This window comes from Anomaloglossus baeobatrachus, chromosome 8 (assembly GCF_048569485.1).
Source record: "Anomaloglossus baeobatrachus isolate aAnoBae1 chromosome 8, aAnoBae1.hap1, whole genome shotgun sequence".
In the NCBI taxonomy this organism is placed as follows: Eukaryota; Metazoa; Chordata; class Amphibia; order Anura; family Aromobatidae; genus Anomaloglossus; species Anomaloglossus baeobatrachus.
This window is the reverse complement of record NC_134360.1, coordinates 121,144,935-121,165,925: the sequence shown is the minus strand read 5'-3', so window position 1 is coordinate 121,165,925 and position 20,991 is coordinate 121,144,935. Positions and strand designations below refer to the sequence as shown.

Genomic DNA, 20,991 nt, shown 5'->3' with positions numbered 1-20,991 from the left:
TACTGACCCCACTCATAATCTTCAGTTCATCCAACACCATGACAACCAACACAGCAGAGTCCTGCATACACTGAGAAACTGATCATGTGACTCCTCCCCTCCATGTGACATCATCACAGGTTCTGTAAGCACAGAGACAAATCCTGTTGCATACATTACACACTCACACTTCTCAACAGGAGCTGATTCAATGAGAAAGGGCGCGTACTGCAAAATTGAAACTCCCAGTATTTTTCACGTCACGTTTTCTTTCCACTGTCACTATTACAACGTCTTGCTTTCCGTGTATCATTGGGATTCATGTTGCCAGTTGACAATTATCAACTTCCATTCCACGTAATTCAACCACTTCAACTAAGGTAAACGTACATTTAATTGCGAATGAATTCTCCCAAATAACCCTTACACCCCAAATCCGCCAATATTCAACTCTGCAGTGTAGTGCCACGGTGATTAACCCTTACACCCCCAGCTGTATACAGCTAGCCGTATACAGATCTGGGCGCTGTATATGGCCCCCCTAAGGCTTCAGTCACCACAGGCTACTGCACCTCATTTAAGGTGCAGTATTCATCTCGGGTAAGGAGGGGGTTATTCACCGGCGTTTCCACATTCCACCTTGCATACAGCTTATTAGCATGGAGATATAGATATAGATAGTAACTGTCTCTCTCCTACATATTATAGATCTATCTCGGGCAACATTGGGCACTACAGCTATATAATATATATGTATGTATGTATATGTTTATATATATGTGTGTATATATATATATATATATATATATATATATATAATATTTTATGTATATGTATGTCGATGTGATTACTTGCTAATCCCACCCCCCTGTACCATTACCACGTGCAGCTCCACCCCCTTCCCATTATCACATGTGGCTCTGCCCCCCTGCCCATAATCACACACGGCTCCGCCCCCCCGCTCATTACCACGTGGCTCCACGCCCCCGCTCATTAAACACGCGGCCGTCTCACTGGGGAGCTGGACTAGGGTAGGCTGGGGGATGGCCATCACGAGGCATGGGACTTTCAAAGTCACTAGGACAACCACCTGGGGAGCGGGCACCACTTGGGGTAGAAGTAGGGGCAACCACACACTCTCGACTGTCAAGTTGGAACTACAGTTCTGGTGACATGACACCACTTTCTTCTTCTCTTCTTTCACGGAAAGCTCAGCCCAGGTTCCTCACTCCTAGAGGGGCATCTCTTGGAAAGGACACTTTCAAATACTGGTGGCTACCTGTAACTTAACCGGGATTGGCTGGAGCCCACCACGGCGGTGACTGGTACTTCCCAGGCAATCTAAAGACAGTGAGTAAAAGACCTGGAACCGCGGCAGCTGACTCAGCCTTTTGATTGCCGTCTCCCCACGCTTCGGCACCAACGGCCAGGACTCCACGACTCTCCTCATCATCCTCCTTGGGGCCCACGCCACCTGTGGGGGGCAGAACTAGCTTTGCTGCTACAACCATCCACCCCGGAGGACAGCGACAGCAGAGGCGGCTAATCCCTGGCCGCGTACAGCAGGTGGCGTCACGAGACAATCATCCTCATCCACTACCACCCCATCATCCTATCTATTCCCCCTTCTATGGACACCTTGGGGTCACAAAAGCAGGCAGGCCACCCGTGACATCCCTTTATTATTCCCCGGCCCGGTGACTAGTATTCCCCCAGGGCCCGTTGGGTGCTCCATATACCCTTGGTGGAAGCTGTATACCCTTTGGGGGAGAGCAGCTGTATTTCATTGGGGGAGGGCAGCTGAATACCCTTGTGGGGGAGGGCAGCTGCATACCCTTGGGGGGAGAGGGCAGCTGCATACCCTTGGGGGGAGAGGGCAGCTGCATACCCTTGGGGGGAGAGGGCAGCTGCATACCCTTGGGGGGTGGAGGGCAGCTGCATACCCTTGGGGGGTGGAGGGCAGCTGCATACCCTTGGGGGGTGGGGGGGGAGGGCAGCTTCATACCCTTGGGGGGGGGGAGGGCAGCTGCATACCCTTGGGGGGGGGCAGCTGCACACCAGGGAGGTGAGCTGTATACCTTTTGGGGGAGAGCTATATACCAGGGAGGTGAGCTGTATACCCTTGGGTGGAGAGTTGTATACCAGAGGAGAGCTGTATACCCTTGGGGGGAAAGCTGTATACCCTTGGGAGGAGGGAAGCTGTATACGCTTGGGGGGAGGATAGTTGTATACCTATGGGGGGAGCTATATACCAGGGAGGTGAGCTGTATACCCTTGAGCCAAGGGTTAGCTGGCTGAGAACAGATAATATATATAGATAGATAGACTAGCTGTAGTACCAGACATTGCCTGGGATAGTAACGCCCTCTCGGTCTGTCTCCCTCTCTGTCTCTCTTTCTCCGTGTCTTTCTGTCTGTGTGTGTCAGTCTGAGTGTGTGTGTCTGTGTGTGTGTCTGTGTGCAGACAGTGAAAAATAAACAAAGAGCGCTCCTGTGTGAAACAGCTACACAACTTGTGGAAAACAATTGAAAGCAGCTCACCTGGGTAGTTGTGCACCCTTGCACAACTCCGTTAAACGTGAAGATGGTAATTACAGGTCAGTCTAGCAGAGGTGATGTCACCGCGGGGAAGTTGTAGTCCAGCATATAAGGGGGTCCAGAAGAATCCTCCTGCAACTCCTGCACCCCGTGGAGAACTGACCCGCCACGGAGCTTAAAGACCAGCCCTAACACGGACAACGGCAATCAGGTACAACCCAGGATTGAAATTGCCGTGCTGGCGTGGGATGTACGATCCAGTGAAAAAGTTGAATTGGAACTGTTGCTGCACTCAAAGCCTCACCTACAGCCGCAGGGGTATAGCGATTCAAATGAACGAAAAAAAGAGAGGCTTGAAGAGAGCGCTACAGACCAAATGAATACAACTTGTTCTAAAAATAAAGCCATAAAACACAACGCTTTTCTAGGACCCTCTGAGTGCAGTAGCAGTTCCAATAGAATTTTTTCACCAGATCTTACATCACACGTCGGCATGGCAGGTTCAGTCCTGGGTTGTACCTGACTGCCATTATCTGTGTTAGTGCTGGTATTTAAGCTCTGTGGCGAGTCCATTCTCCACGGGGTGCAGGAGCTGAAGGAGGTTTCTTCTGGACCCCCTTATATGCTGGATTGCAACTTCCTCGCGGTGACATCACCTCTGCTAGACTGGCCTGTAATTACCATCTACACGTTAACCGGAGTTGTGTGAGGGTGCACAACTACACAGGTGTGCTGCTTTCAATTACCGTATTTTTCGGACCATAAGACGCACTTTTTTCCTCCCAAATGTTGGGGGAAAGTTGGGGGTGCGTCTTATGGTAATCAGGGTAATCTGTGCTGATCAGCTGATCGGCACAGACAGGAAGACATCACGGTGCTGCAGAGGAACGGCTCCACACACACAGGTCAGCGGCGCAGAGAGGAAGATGATCGGTGCTGGAGGGAGTGAGGAAAAGGTGAGTATAAACGTTTATTTTTTTTCATCTGTGCTATAGGATACAGGCCATATACCAGGATGGTATATGAGCACGATGGGAGTATATGAGCAGGATGGGGGTATATGAACAGGATGGGGGTATATGAACAGGATGGGGGTATATGAACAGGATGGGGGAATATGAGCAGGATGCTGGTATATGAGCAGCATGGGGGTATATGAGCAGCATGGGGGTTTATAGCAGGATCATTACCAGGATGGGGTACCTTAGTAGAGAATTTGGGGACTTTACCCCTATAACAGTGTCAGCAGCAGATCCTCGCCCCATAACAGTGTGTCATGACCACATTTTTTTGCTTAAAGTTTTATTTTCCTATTTTCCTCCTCTAAAACCAGGGTGCGTCTTATAGTCCGAAAAATACGGTATTTTCCACAAGTTGTGTAGCCGTTTCACACAGGAGCACTCTTCTTTGAAGACAGTATGAAAAATAAACAATCATTGACGGTTCAGTATATCCAGGTCTGAGGAGAAAATTCCTTGAAGAGCAGCATACTGGAGAACCGCCTTAGGATTTCTGAAAACCATATGGGGCTAGCGACTTGAACTTCAATAATTATTGACTTTTCAATTAATTCATTTTTATTGACTTTTATGATCTGTGGTTTCTCTCCAATTTCTCTTTTTGATTTTTTTAATATCTATCAATCAATAATAAGGACCATTCACTTAAGTGGAATTTTGTTTTTTTTAAGTGTAATAGAGAAATATCCCGAAGTGAGAGATTGAAACTGGCCTTAGGCCCTGTGCGCACGCTGCGTTTTTTCCACGGTTTTGCTGCAGAAAATGTTAATAACTTTTCTGCAGTCCTTCCCCAGCAAAACCTATGGTAAAAAAAAATGCTGTGCGAACACTGCGGTTTTTGTGACCTACAGGTTTTGCTGGATTTTTCTATAGCAAAAAGAATTGCATGTCACTTCTTTTCCGCAGGTACCTGCAGTATTTCACTCCATTGACTGTAATGTAATCATGAAATACTGCACGGAATAACGCAGATAGCAAATTCTGTGTATTTCATTGCGTTTTCCTGCGTTATTCCCGCTGTATTTCGCGTTTTTCAGAACATATTGTTAATCACTGCCCTGCGTTTTGCAGGGAAGTGATGTCATTAGAAGAGGAAGTTGAGCAAAGAGTAAACACACACATCACACTCACACAGAGACACATACAGTGTTTTTCCAAAAATAAGCCCTAGCAGGGATTTTCAGCATTTTCGGAGCAAGGCTTAAATATAAGCCCTCCCCCGAAAATAAGCCCTAGTCGCGGTTCAGTAATGAAGTGTCAGTGCAGCTAAAAAAGATACAGATACTGCAGGACACTTCATTATAGACAGCGGCACCCCGCAAATACTCACCCGATGCTGAGCGGCAGGACCTGCAGTGATCACACCCCCGCTCACATCAAATCTCTCTCACACACGCAATCAGATCTCACACACAAACATCCGATCTCGCACACATAATCAGATCGCACACACAAGCATCGGATCACACACACATCGGATCGCATACACACTCACCTCATCCAGCGACACCGATCTCTTCTTGCCGGCAGAATCCTGAGAGGCAGTGCGGTGGAGCGCAACGACCTGCAGAACAGGACCTGCAGCCGGACACGTGACTTGCTCTCATCATTCCCTGCGGCCGGAAGCGCTGGATGTGATGTGTGAGTGTGTGTGCGATTGGCTGTGTGTGTCTGCGATCTTCTGTATGTGTGTCTGTGATCTTCTGTATGTGTGTCTGTGATCGGCTGTATGTGTGTCTGCGATCGGCTGTATGGGTGTCTGCGATCGGCTGTATGGGTGTCTGCGATCGGCTGTATGGGTGTCTGCGATCGGCTGTATGGGTGTCTGCGATCGGCTGTATGGGTGTCTGCGATCGGCTGTATGGGTGTCTGCGATCGGCTGTATGGGTGTCTGCGATCGGCTGTATGGGTGTCTGGGATCGGCTGTATGGGTGTCTGGGATCGGCTGTATGGGTGTCTGCGATCGGCTGTATGGGTGTCTGCGATCGGCTGTATGGGTGTCTGCGATCGGCTGTATGGGTGTCTGCGATCGGCTGTATGGGTGTCTGCGATCGGCTGTATGGGTGTCTGCGATCGGCTGTATGGGTGTCTGCGATCGGCTGTATGGGTGTCTGCGATCGGCTGTATGGGTGTCTGCGATCGGCTGTATGGGTGTCTGCGATCGGCTGTATGGGTGTCTGCGATCGGCTGTATGGGTGTCTGCGATCGGCTGTATGGGTGTCTGCGATCGGCTGTATGGGTGTCTGCGATCGGCTGTATGGGTGTCTGCGATCGGCTGTATGGGTGTCTGCGATCGGCTGTGCGGGTCTGCGATCGGCTGTGCGGGTCTGCGATTTTCTGTGCGGGTCTGGGATTTTCTGTGCGTGTCTGGGATTTTCTGTGCGTGTCTGGGATTTTCTGTGCGTGTCTGGGAATTTCTGTGCGTGTCTGGGAATTTCTGTGCGTGTCTGGGAATTTCTGTGCGTGTCTGGGAATTTCTGTGCGTGTCTGGGAATTTCTGTGCGTGTCTGGGAATTTCTGTGCGTGTCTGGGAATTTCTGTGCGTGTCTGGGAATTTCTGTGCGTGTCTGGGAATTTCTGTGCGTGTCTGGGAATTTCTGTGCGTGTCTGGGAATTTCTGTGCGTGTCTGGGAATTTCTGTGCGTGTCTGGGAATTTCTGTGCGTGTCTGGGAATTTCTGTGCGTGTCTGGGAATTTCTGTGCGTGTCTGGGAATTTCTGTGCGTGTCTGGGATTTTCTGTGCGTGTCTGGGATTTTCTGTGCGTGTCTGGGATTTTCTGTGCGTGTCTGGGATTTTCTGTGCGTGTCTGGGATTTTCTGTGCGTGTCTGGGATTTTCTGTGCGTGTCTGGGATCTGCTGTGTGTTATTTGCTGTGTGTGTCAGCCAGCAGCAGGGGAGAACGGCGTGCAGCAAACAAAGGGGATCACAGGAGGACCTGGGAACCACGCAGACGTCCGTGTCTGGTGAGTATGAGTCTCCTGGGAAGTGGGGGGTCTGGTTTTTTGGGGGTAAACTTACCCCCCAACCGTGTTTTTCCAAGAATAAGACCTCCTCCAAAAATAAGCACTAGTGCTCTTTTGGGAGGCTAAAAATAATACAAGACAGTGTCTTATTTTTGGAAAAACATACAGTTAGGTCCAGAAATATTTGGACAGTGACACAAGTTTTGTTATTTTAGCTGTTTACAAAAACATGTTCAGAAATACAATTATATATATAATATGGGCTGAAAGTGCACACTCCCAGCTGCAATATGAGAGTTTTCACATCCAAATCGGAGAAAGGGTTTAGGAATCATAGCTCTGTAATGCATAGCCTCCTCTTTTTCAAGGGACCAAAAGTAATTGGACAAGGGACTCTAAGGGCTGCACTTAACTCTGAAGGCGTCTCCCTCGTTAACTTGTAATCAATGAAGTAGTTAAAAGGTCTGGGGTTGATTACATGTGTGTGGTTTTGCATTTGGAAGCTGTTGCTGTGACCAGACAACATGCGGTCTAAGGAACTCTCAATTGAGGTGAAGCAGAACATCCTGAGGCTGAAAAAAAAGAAAAAATCCATCAGAGAGATAGCAGACATGCTTGGAGTAGCAAAATCAACAGTCGGGTACATTCTGAGAAAAAAGGAATTGACTGGTGAGCTTGGGAACTCAAAAAGGCCTGGGCGTCCACGGATGACAACAGTGGTGGATGATCGCCGCATACTTTCTTTGGTGAAGAAGAACCCGTTCACAACATCAACTGAAGTCCAGAACACTGTCAGTGAAGTAGGTGTATCTGTCTCTAAGTCAACAGTAAAGAGAAGACTCCATGAAAGTAAATACAAAGGGTTCACATCTAGATGCAAACCATTCATCAATTCCAAAAATAAACAGGCCAGAGTTAAATTTGCTGAAAAACACCTCATGAAGCCAGCTCAGTTCTGGAAAAGTATTCTATGGACAGATGAGACAAAGATCAGCCTGTACCAGAATGATGGGAAGAAAAAAGTTTGGAGAAGAAAGGGAACGGCACATGATCCAAGGCACACCACATCCTCTGTAAAACATGGTGGAGGCAACGTGATGGCATGGGCATGCATGGCTTTCAACGGCACTGGGTCACTTGTGTTTATTGATGACATAACAGCAGACAAGAGTAGCCGGATGAATTCTGAAGTGTACCAGGATATACTTTCAGCCCAGATTCAGCCAAATGCCGCAAAGTTGATCGGACGGCGCTTCATAGTACAGATGGACAATGACCCCAAGCATACAGCCAAAGCTACCCAGGAGTTCATGAGTGCAAAAAAGTGGAACATTCTGCAATGGCCAAGTCAATCACCAGATCTTAACCCAATTGAGCATGCATTTCACTTGCTCAAATCCAGACTTAAGACGGAAAGACCCACAAACAAGCAAGACCTGAAGGCTGCGGCTGTAAAGGCCTGGCAAAGCATTAAGAAGGAGGAAACCCAGCGTTTGGTGATGTCCATGGGTTCTAGACTTAAGGCAGTGATTGCCTCCAAAGGATTCGCAACAAAATATTGAAAATAAAAATATTTTGTTTGGGTTTGGTTTATTTGTCCAATTACTTTTGACCTCCTAAAATGTGGAGTGTTTGTAAAGAAATGTGTACAATTCCTACAATTTCTATCAGATATTTTTGTTCAAACCTTCAAATTAAACGTTACAATCTGCACTTGAATTCTGTTGTAGAGGTTTCATTTCAAATCCAATGTGGTGGCATGCAGAGCCCAACTCGCGAAAATTGTGTCACTGTCCAAATATTTCTGGACCTAACTGTACATATAGAATGCACATAGAATTGAAACATACATATTAAAAGTTTTTTGGAGAGTAACTGTCAAGCGCGGGTTACATTTTCCTGTCAAAACATAGTCTACGACGTTCTCTGGGTCACATGTGGTGTCTGTACAAAATTTTGTGATTGTAAATGCGACGGTGCGGATACACTTTTCTTTCACTTTTTCCCCATTATGTAGATAGGAGCAAAATTGATTGGTAAATTGGAACGCGCGGGGTTAAAATTTCGCCTCACAACATAGCCTATGACGCTCTCTGGGTCCAGAAGTGTGAGTGTGCAAAATTGTGTGGCTGTAGCTGCGACGGTGCAGATGCCAATCCCGGACACACACACACACACACACACATTCAGCTTTCTATATTAGATACAGTGGAACCCTGCTTAACGAGAACAATCCGTTCTGGGAGTGTGCTTGTTAACCAAGTTACTCGTTCAGCAAAGCAAGATTTCCCATAGGAAATTATTGCAATACAGACGATTCGTTCCACAACTTGTTAAATGTCCCATCCTGGTCCCCTATTCTGTCATTCCACACATGCACAAACTCACACAAGCACACGCACATATTATATGCTCACCTTACCTTCCGTTCCATTGCCGGTCTCCTGGGACTTGCTGTTCTCCGGTACGGGCTGTTTATCGGGTTACCATAACGACGAGGGAGGAACTTCCGCTCCCAGCGCGCTGACGTCCAAGGCAGAGCCGCTTGCCTCTGATTGGCCAGCGCGCTGCCTTTGAGTAGCGGTGACAGGAAGTTCCTGCTTCGTCGCTATGGATGCCGATGCACAGCCTGGAGTGGAGCGGAGCGGCGAACTACAGGACCCAGGAGGCCGGCGATGAAACGAAAGGTACACATATGCTCACCTTACCTTCCGTTCCACCGCCGGCCTCATGGTACTTGTAGTTCGCCGCGAGGACATCGCGATGTACCCGGGAACTACAAAAACCATGAGACCTGCGGTGGAACGAAGGTAAGGTGAGCATAATACTGTATGTGTTTCGCGGGTGCGTGTTTATATGTGTTTGTGTGTACATGTGTGTGTTTGTGTGGACTGCAAGTGCGGGTCAGAGCGCGGTGGATGTACAGAACTGGAAGTGTCTGCAGTGAGAATTTTGCTCGTACAGCAAAGCTTTCTCGTAAACCGGGTTACAAATTTACAGAAAGCTTTGCTTGTTAAGCGAAATTCTCGTTAAGTGGGTTACTCATTAAGCGAGGTTCGTGTGTGTGTGTGTGTGTGTGTGTGTGTGTATGTATATATATATATATATATATATATATATATATATATATATATATATATATATATATACATACAGTGTCCCCCGAAGACGCAGCGAAACGCGTTGGGGTCTCCTCCTCTGTACCGGACTTCTGCCCTGGCACCTGCCCAAGCACTACTGCACTTTATTTATGGGTAAGCGGCAATCGTAGTAGTGATTTATACTAATTTCTTTCTTGGTATGGGATTGCTGCGGGCCCATTTGTATTTCCCTTGTGGCAGAGGCCCATGGTCTGGGAACCATCTTGTTCTCTGGGACGTCTTTCCTGCCCTTATGTATGTCTAACATTCACCATGATCACTGTCTCCTTGTTTATTATTGATTGTATAATAAATTATTATTCTGACATTCACAAGGAGTCTGTACATGTTCTTGCATATTATATGGGCCTTTTAATACTCCCTCTTCTCTGTTTAACTATGCGCATATGGAGTGACCCTTATAGTTTTACTTTTACCCCATCTGATACCCTGAAATTTTGTTATATAAATGGTTAATACAGTTATCATACTGTAATCTATATATGCACTTTTTTTTTTCCTACCTCAAACTAATGTTTGCCTTTTTTGCCACCATTATATTGACAATATTAATTTTGGATGTGTAATATATATCATACGGTGGGAAAACTTTATTTGTATAACAGTAATCTCATTTTAACTACAGGTTTCTGCACTTATGCACCTTCTACTGATCCCACGTATTTGGTATATTACATGATATATTATTATTGAGCACAGATATATTGATAAGTGGTAGCCTAGTACAACGCAAAAGATATTGTCTTAAATCTACCACTATCCTGAAGTACAATATGTCACGAAAAAACAATCTCCGAATCACTGGGATCCACTGAAGCATTCTAGAGTTATAACCTGTCAGTGACACACTGGTCAGAATTGCATAAATATGGCTTGGTCAGGAAGGGTAAAACCATGCTTACGGGTAAAAAGGTTAAGGACATATACAAATACAAAGTTCAAAAATTGTGCAATTTTCACTTTTTTGTTAATTTTTTATTTTCATAAATAAACGTAAATCATATCGACACAATTTACCACGAACATGAAGTACAACGTGTTTTTTTAAAAAACATTCTCAGAATCACTGCGATTCGTTGAAGCATTCCAGAGTTCTCTAATATATAAAGCTGAATGTGTGTATGTCCAGGATTGGCATCTGCACCGTTGCAGCTACAGCCACAAAATTTTGCACACTCGCACGTCTGGACCCAGAGAGCAGTCATAGGCTATGTTGTGAGGTGAAATTTTAACCCCGCAGAGACAGACAGACATGCAGACAGGGACAGAGACAGGCAGACAAGGAAGGAGGAGACAGCCAGAGAGACAAAGATAGATGGGGAAAGACACAGAGAGATAGAGACAGACAAAGAAAGAGACAGACAGAGACCGGCAGACGGGGAAAGGGGCAGACGGGGAAAGGGGCAGACGGGGAAAGGGGCAGACGGGGAAGGGGGCAGACGGGGAAGGGGGCAGATCTGGAAAGAGACGGAGCACATTACTTGGCCAATTTAGTTAAATCTTTGTGGAATATCTGTGGTGTTGAAATATATGTTGTGAATTGCTTCTATTAGCTTAGTGTTTGCCTTTTAATAATTACTTTTCTATCTATTTGTTTTGTGGCTTTTGTGTGCAGAATACATTTTTGTTAATACATTCTATTTGGTAAGCAGCACTCATTAACCCGAGCGAAGCCGGGTAGTACAGATAGTTACTTCATAAAGTGACACTGGTTAGAATTGCAAAATTTGGCCTGGGCAGGAAGGTGAAAACAGGCTCGGGGGTAAAGGGGATAAGTAACTCAGAATTTAAAAGTGTAAAAAAATGTTGTACTATAATCCTCCGCAGTTTCAGCTAATCTTTGTATTGACTTAGCTACAACATTACTGCACCCCTGGTCTCTTAGGACAGAAATTACCAGCAAAAAATATATAAGGGGGCACATTCAAATGAATAAGGACAGAGCTTGGTGGCAAAATGTTGTTTTTGTGCTTATGTAATCTGATAGTTCACACAGGTATGACTGGCATCCTATGCCGTAAAGCCAGCTCTTCAGCGATAGACTTGTACATAGTTGACTTGGCAGAGTTGCAGATATGGATCACGTGATAATGCTGCTTGTAATGAAATAAATTACACAGCAAGTTAGCATTCTATTTAAAAAATAATTGTCCTGGAGTGCTTCTTTTATATTGGATACAATACAACTAGGACTTACAGTATTACAGTATTTGCCTTGTGAACCGCAGACTAGTTTTTTCACTTTCTACTTAGATGTGTAACCTTTTGAAATTACATGACTGCAAGTTACCAAAATTTATTACATAGTAGCAGTTGTATGTGTTTTTCTATCTTACTACATTCTGAACTTGAGTTTCATAAGTGTGTTTTCTTGCAGATAATATTGAATCAACATTCACCCCTATCATAAATTTCTCTTGTGGGATTATGGCTGGTATTCTTGCATCTGTAACCACTCAACCTGCTGATGTTGTCAAAACCCATATGCAGCTTTCTCCAGAAAAGTATCGTTGGAGTGGTGAGACTGCCCACTTTATTTATCAGGTACAGAGTTTTACTACAAGTTATAATTCAATGAACTGTATCAAAAAAGTTTGATTATTTGCCATATATTTAAGCAATATAATGTGGAATGTTCAAGACTGAAATGAGATAACTAGTAAATTGTAATTATAAAAATAAAATCAAACTCTTCCCGACTTGTGACTTACCGTATTTTTCGGACCATAAGACGCACTTTTTTTCCCCCAAATGTTGGGGGAAAGTTGGGGGTGCGTCTTATGGTCTGACTATAGGGCTGCGGCCGGGAATGAGGGTGCTGCGGTGGAGCGGGTCATCGGTGGCACGAGCAGGCTGTAGCAGCCTGCTGTGACCACGTGGGCCCGCTCATTACATATGCACGCCCATCCTCCCGCCCATTTCTCAGCGCAGAAGCCGGCGCTGACAGGTGGGCGGGAGGACGAGCTGGGACGCGCACATAGTAAAGAGCCGGTCCGCATGATCACCCCTGGCAATTACAGCCTGGAGTGATCATGTGCGGCTGTATTCACTGCACCCCGTGCGTCATCATCAGCGCGGGGTGCAGTGAATCAGTGTACTCACCCGTCCCCGTGTGTGGAGCCGTCCCCCTGCAGCACGCGATGTCTTCCTGTCTGTGCCGGTCAGCTGATCTGTGCTGATCAGCTGATCGGCACAGACAGAAAGACATTGCGATGCTGCAGTGGAACGGCTCCACACACACAGGTCAGTGGCGCAGAGAAGAAGATGATCGGTGCTGCAGGGAGTGAGGAAAAGGTGAGTATAAATGTTTATTTTTTTTCTCTGTGCTATAGGATACAGGCCATATACCAGGATGGTATATGAGCACGATGGGGGCATATAGCAGGATGGGAGTATATGAGCAGGATGGATGGGGGGTATATGAACAGGATGGGGGTATATGAACAGGATGGGGGTATATGAACAGGATGGGGGTATATGAACAGGATGGGGGTATATGAACAGGATGGGGGTGTCAAGGGAGGAATTTTGGGTCAAGACTGCTAATGGAGTCTTTGTTTGGGATAACCAGAGACGGTGCCACATTAACTGTATATTAATGCCGATATATATATATCAATGTATATAAGACAAAGAACACACAGACAACATGCTCTCTCCTTGAGTCAGCGATACCCACTGAGCTCATTATTATATTGAAAGAAACTTAATTATTACAGAAGGCACCTTCGGCCTTGAAAATGATACACAGAGTTTATGGGAGTGTTACTCCCCTATTTCTCCCAACAGATGTTCATTAAAACATTCTTTCTATGTGAACATTACTGATAAGACTTTGTAGCTTCACATCCTGGCTTCATCATCTTTAGTTAACTCCTTCATGATTATACAACTTTGAATTATACTATAGATCTGTGCAATTGCTACATAGACAGACAGATAATTATGCAACTACATTTACATTTTGATTTAGTTATATACACAGATATTCTTATTACGTTTGAACAAACAAGCTATAGCTCAGTGCCACCTCCACTGTCGCCCCTTTAATAAAATATCTGTGAATATTATTAACCTTAAATTTAAAAATTTTCCCCATTTAGATATATTTTATTATTTGGGACTTATTTGTGACCTACTGCCCTTGGGACTTTAATTATATCTATATCTATATATGCGGGCTTTCTATGGGATTGTTGTTTAATTTAACACTACAGGCTTTAGCTCCCCCCTTAAATACTTATTTTTATTTATTAAACATAACTCTATGATTTATAGGGGCTATTAGAATTGGCGTTATTCTCATTAGGGCACATTATCCTGATTAAGAAAAATTTAATCTAGACCTTATTTAAAAACTAGCACATAATTAAAAAAACAAAAAAAAAACAAAAGGACATTTGGAAATTGTCCATGGTTCTTCTTTCCGGATATGAAACAAAAAGGAGGATGCTTAGTCAGTGCTAGTCCACTTAGGGCCACTTTGTGAACCTGGATAATCTGCTCTTGATAAAAAAAACAACAAAACATGATGAGGCTTCATGCGAACAGTTTGTGGTGCAGACTTGGAAAAACCTTCTGGGATAATGGGTAGAATAGCGGCCGCTTTCTGCTTCGGTTGTGTCGCGTCCATTGGTTTTTGAGATGTGACGTCAACTCGCGTGTCACTGCCAGTGCTCAGCAGACTAGGCCGGAGAGACATCAGCCTGATGAGATAGGCTCCTCCAAAACATTTCCCGAGATGAGAGAATCCATAGCTAGCATTTTATATTAAGGAAAATCACTGAATATATTGATATGAGTTAGTAGGAGACAAAAGCATTTGTAAATGGTTAGATTACATTAACCAAACCACATTTTTGGGTCTATGAAATGGCTGAATTAAGTATTTTCGACTACTCAATTCGTACCTTCAACAGTCCTCCCCTTGACTTATTTCTGCCATTTCCAAATACTAAGGGTATCGTGTTCCCTTAGGAAAAGAGGAAGAAAAATCTGTTGGGAAATCCTGCCTGACTGAACATTGAGACATGGGTGGAGAGGGGAATGGGATTTCTTCACCGGTTTGAGACCAAGGACCCCTAGGCGAGTCCTCACCCTTTGTAGTTGGACTTTCCCATGTCTCAAGGTTCTCTAAGTCCTCTCTCCTGTTTCGGCAATGATGGTTTGGGACTGTACAGGTTTTCTGTAAAGGATAAATATAAGCAGGACGCTCAGTGCAGCTTCGGTGGATCGACCCTTCTGCAATGCGGGGCGTGAATCTATGTTGTCCTGCCGTTGAGCTTTATCGAAATTTCTTAATCAGTCTCCTGACCGAAAACCATATACTACTAACTCTGATTTAAGATCTGGAATTAGAAAATAGACTTGTTTATTTCTCTAATTAGTCAATCAAATGAAAATTATACATGGTTTGCGCTAGACCAAAGAAAAACATTTTACATTGGAACCTTTTTATTACTAAAGAGAAACACAACACACACTAAAGAGAAACAAAACATGCACTAAAGAGAAACAAAACACGCATTGATTTACAACTTATCAGTTTGGGTTTTTTTTTTTTTTTTTACATACCACTTGCATTATATGGATTTTCAGCAATGACGTCGTTTTCTGCACTGGAAAGCCTCTGACCAGACCTGGAAAGAAATCTACACAACACGCACAGACTTGCATACAACGTGCTCATGATAAACATCTATAATCAGTTTGCAGTCTCTAAGAATGGGTAGAGCAGGTGCAGGGTGTTTCTACAGACTCTTTACAGTTTTTCCTCATTGTTTTAAAAATGTGCTTCACAAGACCGGGTGAGTTTGCCTAGCTGGGTACTGAACCCTGGCGTCACCAAAGCGCACACTGATATCCAACTTTCACAGATGTTAGTCCATGTTACTTGGGCCATCATTAAGAAAAGATCTCATGGCAGAGAAAGCTTACCGCCCTTCATCCACAGACCTTCCTCAGTCAGCCGGCTCCCTGCGTCTCGCACTTCACTCCTTATTGGTTCACTTGATCCTGTAGGGATTTAAGAACACAAGGAGTGACAGAAGTCACTGACGTGACCGGTGTCACCGAGGCATGGTCTTTATACATCGTAAAGGACTCCTCAACTCTAGGCCCGTTCACTGCTTCTTGGTCCGCTGCACCTGTGCGGGGATCTCCATCCGATTCCATCAACTCAGATCTAGACTTTCTTTTCGGCGTACCTAGCTTATTTGACAACAGGAAAGATCTACATCTTACATACATTTTGACTATCTTACTTACCTCTGCTCCACCCATCTAGAGAGGCACTTACGTCACTTCCTTCCGTACCGATAGGAGGGGAGGGAGTGGCCTAAATTTAGACTACCTCATGTTGTGCAAATTGTAGCATATCCAGTGCAGAATCGACCATCATCTGGTTTCATCTATAAAAACAAAAACTAAAAGAAATATAGATTAGATCATTCCTATAACAGACATATATTCCTACATTCATAATAATACAATAAACATGACATAACTGTTGCAAAAGAAAGGCCAACTATAAAGCCTGCTTTAAAGCCTATCCAATATGTCTGCTGCTGGAAAAATGCAATAGATATCTACTTCCTCCCTTTTTATATACTACTGTGGCAAAATATATAGGTCTATAACAGTAAACAATATGATTAACCAATAAATATAACTTATACTCTACTGGGAAATTTTGAAACCTTACAACAGGGTTCATAGATATTCTGTATCTACAAAATAAAAGGAAAGTAATCAATATTGGCAGTTTGTATGCAAAAATAATAGAAAACAAAAAACGTAACCATAAAAACAAAAAAACCTAATTTGTATATTTTAAAAAATATACTTTTCCCTGCAAAATTAATTCAATTATTTAAATAGCAGTAGAATACTATTGATAATCTCCTATAAAATTTTGGACTCTAAGGATTAAACAAAATCCACTCCACCAGCCGGAAAAAACACTTGTTAGTACATAAGACAGAAACAGCTTTGTAAATCTGCTGAAACTACCTTTTTTTCCTTTTACAACTTGTGATAACCAGCAGCGTACTGTATACCCTCCCACACATCCCTGCAAGAGTGCGAGAGCATCATTAAAATAGATGGCTTGGACTGGAAATCACTGCAACAAAAACAAGCAGTCCGGGGCTCCCCCCTGTGTCAGTAGGGAAGGTTGGGGCAGACTCCTGGGTGCAGCCGGACTGTGGGCAGTATCTTGGGAAATCTCCTGGGACTTATTTAAAGGGATACTGTGATACTCTGGGAAAAGGCAACCTGGCTTCAGGTAGATCATTACTGGATCTACAGGGAACACCTTTATTATAGATTTATGTGCTGCATGTTTTGGTTATGGTTTTGAGGGTACCCGGCCACACCTCTGGGATTGTAGGGTACGGCACCTTCTCTGGAAGTGACCGGGCTGGCCACAACGCCAACAGATCAGATATTGGCTTTGTTGGCCACGTTGATTATTGTCAAAACGTTGATTAGATCTATTGTTGGACCGGTACGGATTCACAGCAAGGTTTGGTCGCTGCTGAATATGCTGTGGCTGAAAGAACTGTGGTTGCTGCTGCATAGGGTAGTATTCTTGTTGCCACTGTTGGTTTAGAGGTACATATACAGGGTTTGGGCCCTGTTGGGGCATGGGCTGTGGTAAGGGCTGCGCTGGTGTGTTAGTATACACCAATGCTGGGGTATTCTTTTCAGATTTTGGGGCTGGATGCTTTACCAGGTTTTTCTGGAAACTTTTAACTACCAGGATAGCATCTTTGACAGGAAGATTTATGATCTCTGGTCGAGTGGACATCGCCATGTCCTTAAGATCTGTTTGCAGACCTTCAATAAAGGAGGTGGTTAAGAGGGTGGCTTGTGATTTTTTTAGTTGCAGTGAACCCGAGATCTAGAAAGACTTGTTGGAGCCTAGCATAATATTTTTCAGCAGATTCCCCTTCCTCCTGCACAACGTCCTTCAGATTAGTGGCTTGTTCCACCAATTGACCTTGAGCCCATCCTTTTAAAGCGGCACAATACTGTTCTCCACTTTGGAAAGTGGTGTCATCAGTGCCTGGGGACACTGGGAGATGAGGTTTCATTAAGGGCCAAAAACTGTCTCCTGCTTTTACTTTGGTCAGATTAACAAGGTCCTTCCGGGCAGCTGAATACAACTGGTGGACCTGTAGTATTTCCCTATAAAATTGCATAGGGTTAATTTCGGGATCCGGCAGGCGGTGGATTAATGCCGCTAACTGGGTGGGGTTGAAGGGGACATATTTGGATGTGGGCTGTTCCTCGTCAGGTTCGGAGTCTACTGAATACTCCGAACGGCTTTCTACGTCAGTCTTGACTGACACATGAGGTGCTGTTGGCAAGGGAACCGAGTCCTCCCGTTGAGCTACTGCATGATAGACAGCAAGTTCTTCATCCAACACTAATCTGACCTCCTCCAGATACAGATTACAACCTCTGATTGTAGACATGATGCTTTCAACAATCACCGTTGCAGCCCTCTCCACAGGAAAACCAAATAAACCAGCAGATATCAAGGGCAGTGAAACACTTCTTCGGGTCAGCAAGGTAACATCCAGATCAGAGACATAAACAATTGAACGGTTTACACAGTCCCTGAGAACATTTTCAGAATCCCGGGGATGCATGGGATCAAACCGGGGGCCTACAGCATGAACAATATAGGCTGCCGGAAGGGCACCTCCTCGAGTTACACCAATATGACCAGGTTCAACACAACCATGCTGTCTGACATATTCATCCAATTCTTCCTGGATTATCTGACCACCCTGCATAACCATTTGCCGGGCCACGCCCCCAGCATGATCTAATTTTGAATTAGCCGGATTAACAAACACCCCTGTCTCCTGTGTCAACATATCTCCCGTCCCTATCCTAAACAAAATCTGAGCCCCTCCGGGCGTAGCAAGCAACTGAACATATCGCGGGTTAAACAACTCCAGATGGGTCCGGGATCGTTTGGAAAAGGGTTCACCATGTGTCCTAGGGGAAGAAGGGGAATCCAAGGGGGGGTGATTGGTAACTGGGGAGCGTGACGTCAGATTGGCCGGTGAGGGGAGAGACGGCATTGCAGGTATGGGAGGGACTAGGGGTATGGGTGTGGAAAGAGTTAAGGAATGCTGTCTAGTGGGTGGGACTGCAGCATCTATGAGCAGCTCCGGGACAGGGGGAATAGAATGGGGATCAGGTTGTGGGGCAGCAACAAAACAACCTGCCGGAGGACCCTCAGATCTGTCCTTAGACTCGGGTAACATATAGTAAAACACAACATCCCCTTGCTCATCTTCATCTTCAACCTCAATATATCCTTCCAACAGCAATGCCTGCGATATTCTGCCAAACAATTCTGCATCATTCAACAATCTCCTGTCTTTTAACTTGCCCTTTTTTGCTTTCAATGCTGTTGCCCATAGTGACGGTTTTAACCGACCTCCTTTTGGTAATTCTAACATTTTAAAAATCTCCAAGGCATGGCGTACAGCTTTCTTCCCTTTTCTCTCTGCAACCAGCTCTAACACATTCTGTGAACCTTCAGGCCTCTCAACTTTCTGTCTCCTCTGTCTGAACATTTTTACTATTTTGGTGGTGTCTGGATTACACTAATATGAGTATGCGGTGTGCGTTAAAGCCCGGCCGGAACTTAAGGCTACACCTCTATACTAGCTGGCAACTCCTCAGCTATATCTCTCTCTCAAACCTGGTCACAGATCTTTCTAAAAATTAGCCCACTGATCTTTCAAAAAATTGATCACAGATCTCGCTAAAAATTAGAGCACTGATCTTCCAGAGCTTGGTCAAAAACTAGCCCAAAACTTTAGTCACAGATCTTCCCAAAAAAATGGGTCACTGATCTTCCAAAGATTGGTCAAAAATTATAGTAATAAGGGTATCCCGCGTCACGGAGGAGGGGTACAAAATGTATTCCCTCCGGACTTGATCAGCTGCACCAATATTTTTTTATTGTCCTAACTCACTATCTTCGGTCACGTGAAAATCTTCCGTGTTCACGGAGGAGGTCGTACAAGAATGCATATGCACATACAAACAAGTCCCGGCCTCCGGACTTGGTCAGCTGTACCAATATTTAAACGTCCTAACTCACTATCTTCGGTCTCGGGAACCCCCCCCCGCGTCTTTAATTACAGACCGGGTCAGTCTAACTAGCTATATCCAGCCACCACCATCTTTCCTGCCCTAACAACCGTCCTCTGGATCCCTTGTGACACTCGATCCACACCTCAGGGCTGGGATCGTGCTCTAAGCTCCAGCGGGCAACACCCCTGAGTCACAATCAGGTACCTTTTAACACCGATATGGACACACAGCCCGTCACTCCCTCCTCTCCAAAACCAACCACAACGGTAGTGAATACACAGTATGTAACACTTACCCGTGGGGTCAGAGGTGATCAGCCTGGTTGGAGCGGAGGGAGGTCTCAGTCCGTGACATCCAAACGATCGGTATTTGCAGGTCGGTATTGCGTCCTTGAAGGAGCTCCACGTTGGTGCGCCAAACTGTCAAGGGAGGAATTTTGGGTCAAGACTGCTAATGGAGTCTTTGTTTGGGATAACCAGAGACGGTGCCACATTAACTGTATATTAATGCCGATATATATATATCAATGTATATAAGACAAAGAACACACAGACAACATGCTCTCTCCTTGAGTCAGCGATACCCACTGAGCTCATTATTATATTGAAAGAAACTTAATTATTACAGAAGGCACCTTCGGCCTTGAAAATGATACACAGAGTTTATGGGAGTGTTACTCCCCTATTTCTCAGAACAGATGTTCATTAAAACATTATTTCTATGTGAACATTACTGATAAGACTTTGTAGCTTCACATCCTGGCTTCATCATCTTTAGTTAACTCCTTCATGATTATACAACTTTGAATTATACTATAGATCTGTGCAATTGCTACATAGACAGATAATTATGCAACTACATTTACATTTTGATTTAGTTATATACACAGATATTCTTATTACGTTTGAACAAACAAGCTATAGCTCAGTGCCACCTCCACAGGGGTATATGAACAGGATGGGGGTATATGAACAGGATGGGGGTATATGAACAGGATGGGGGTATATGAACAGGATGGGGGTATATGAACAGGATGGGGGTATATGAACAGGATGGGGGTATATGAACAGGATGGGGGAATATGAGCAGTATGCTGGTATATGAGCAGGATGGGAGTTTATAGCAGGATCATATACAAGGCAGGAGGATCATTACCAGGATGGGGTACCTTAGTAGAGAATTTGGGGACATTACCCCCATAACAGT

The 20,991-nt window shown here is 44.7% G+C and overlaps 1 protein-coding gene across 1 annotated transcript in view; it reads left to right on the top strand.

Moving 5' to 3' along the window:
• SLC25A38 (solute carrier family 25 member 38) overlaps positions 1–20,991 on the top strand; it is a 154,319-nt gene that overhangs the window by 88,829 nt on the left and 44,499 nt on the right. The window contains exon 4 of the mRNA XM_075321974.1: positions 12,038–12,204. Coding sequence (XP_075178089.1) covers positions 12,038–12,204 — 167 coding nt within the window. The remainder of the gene's footprint in view (positions 1–12,037; positions 12,205–20,991) is intronic.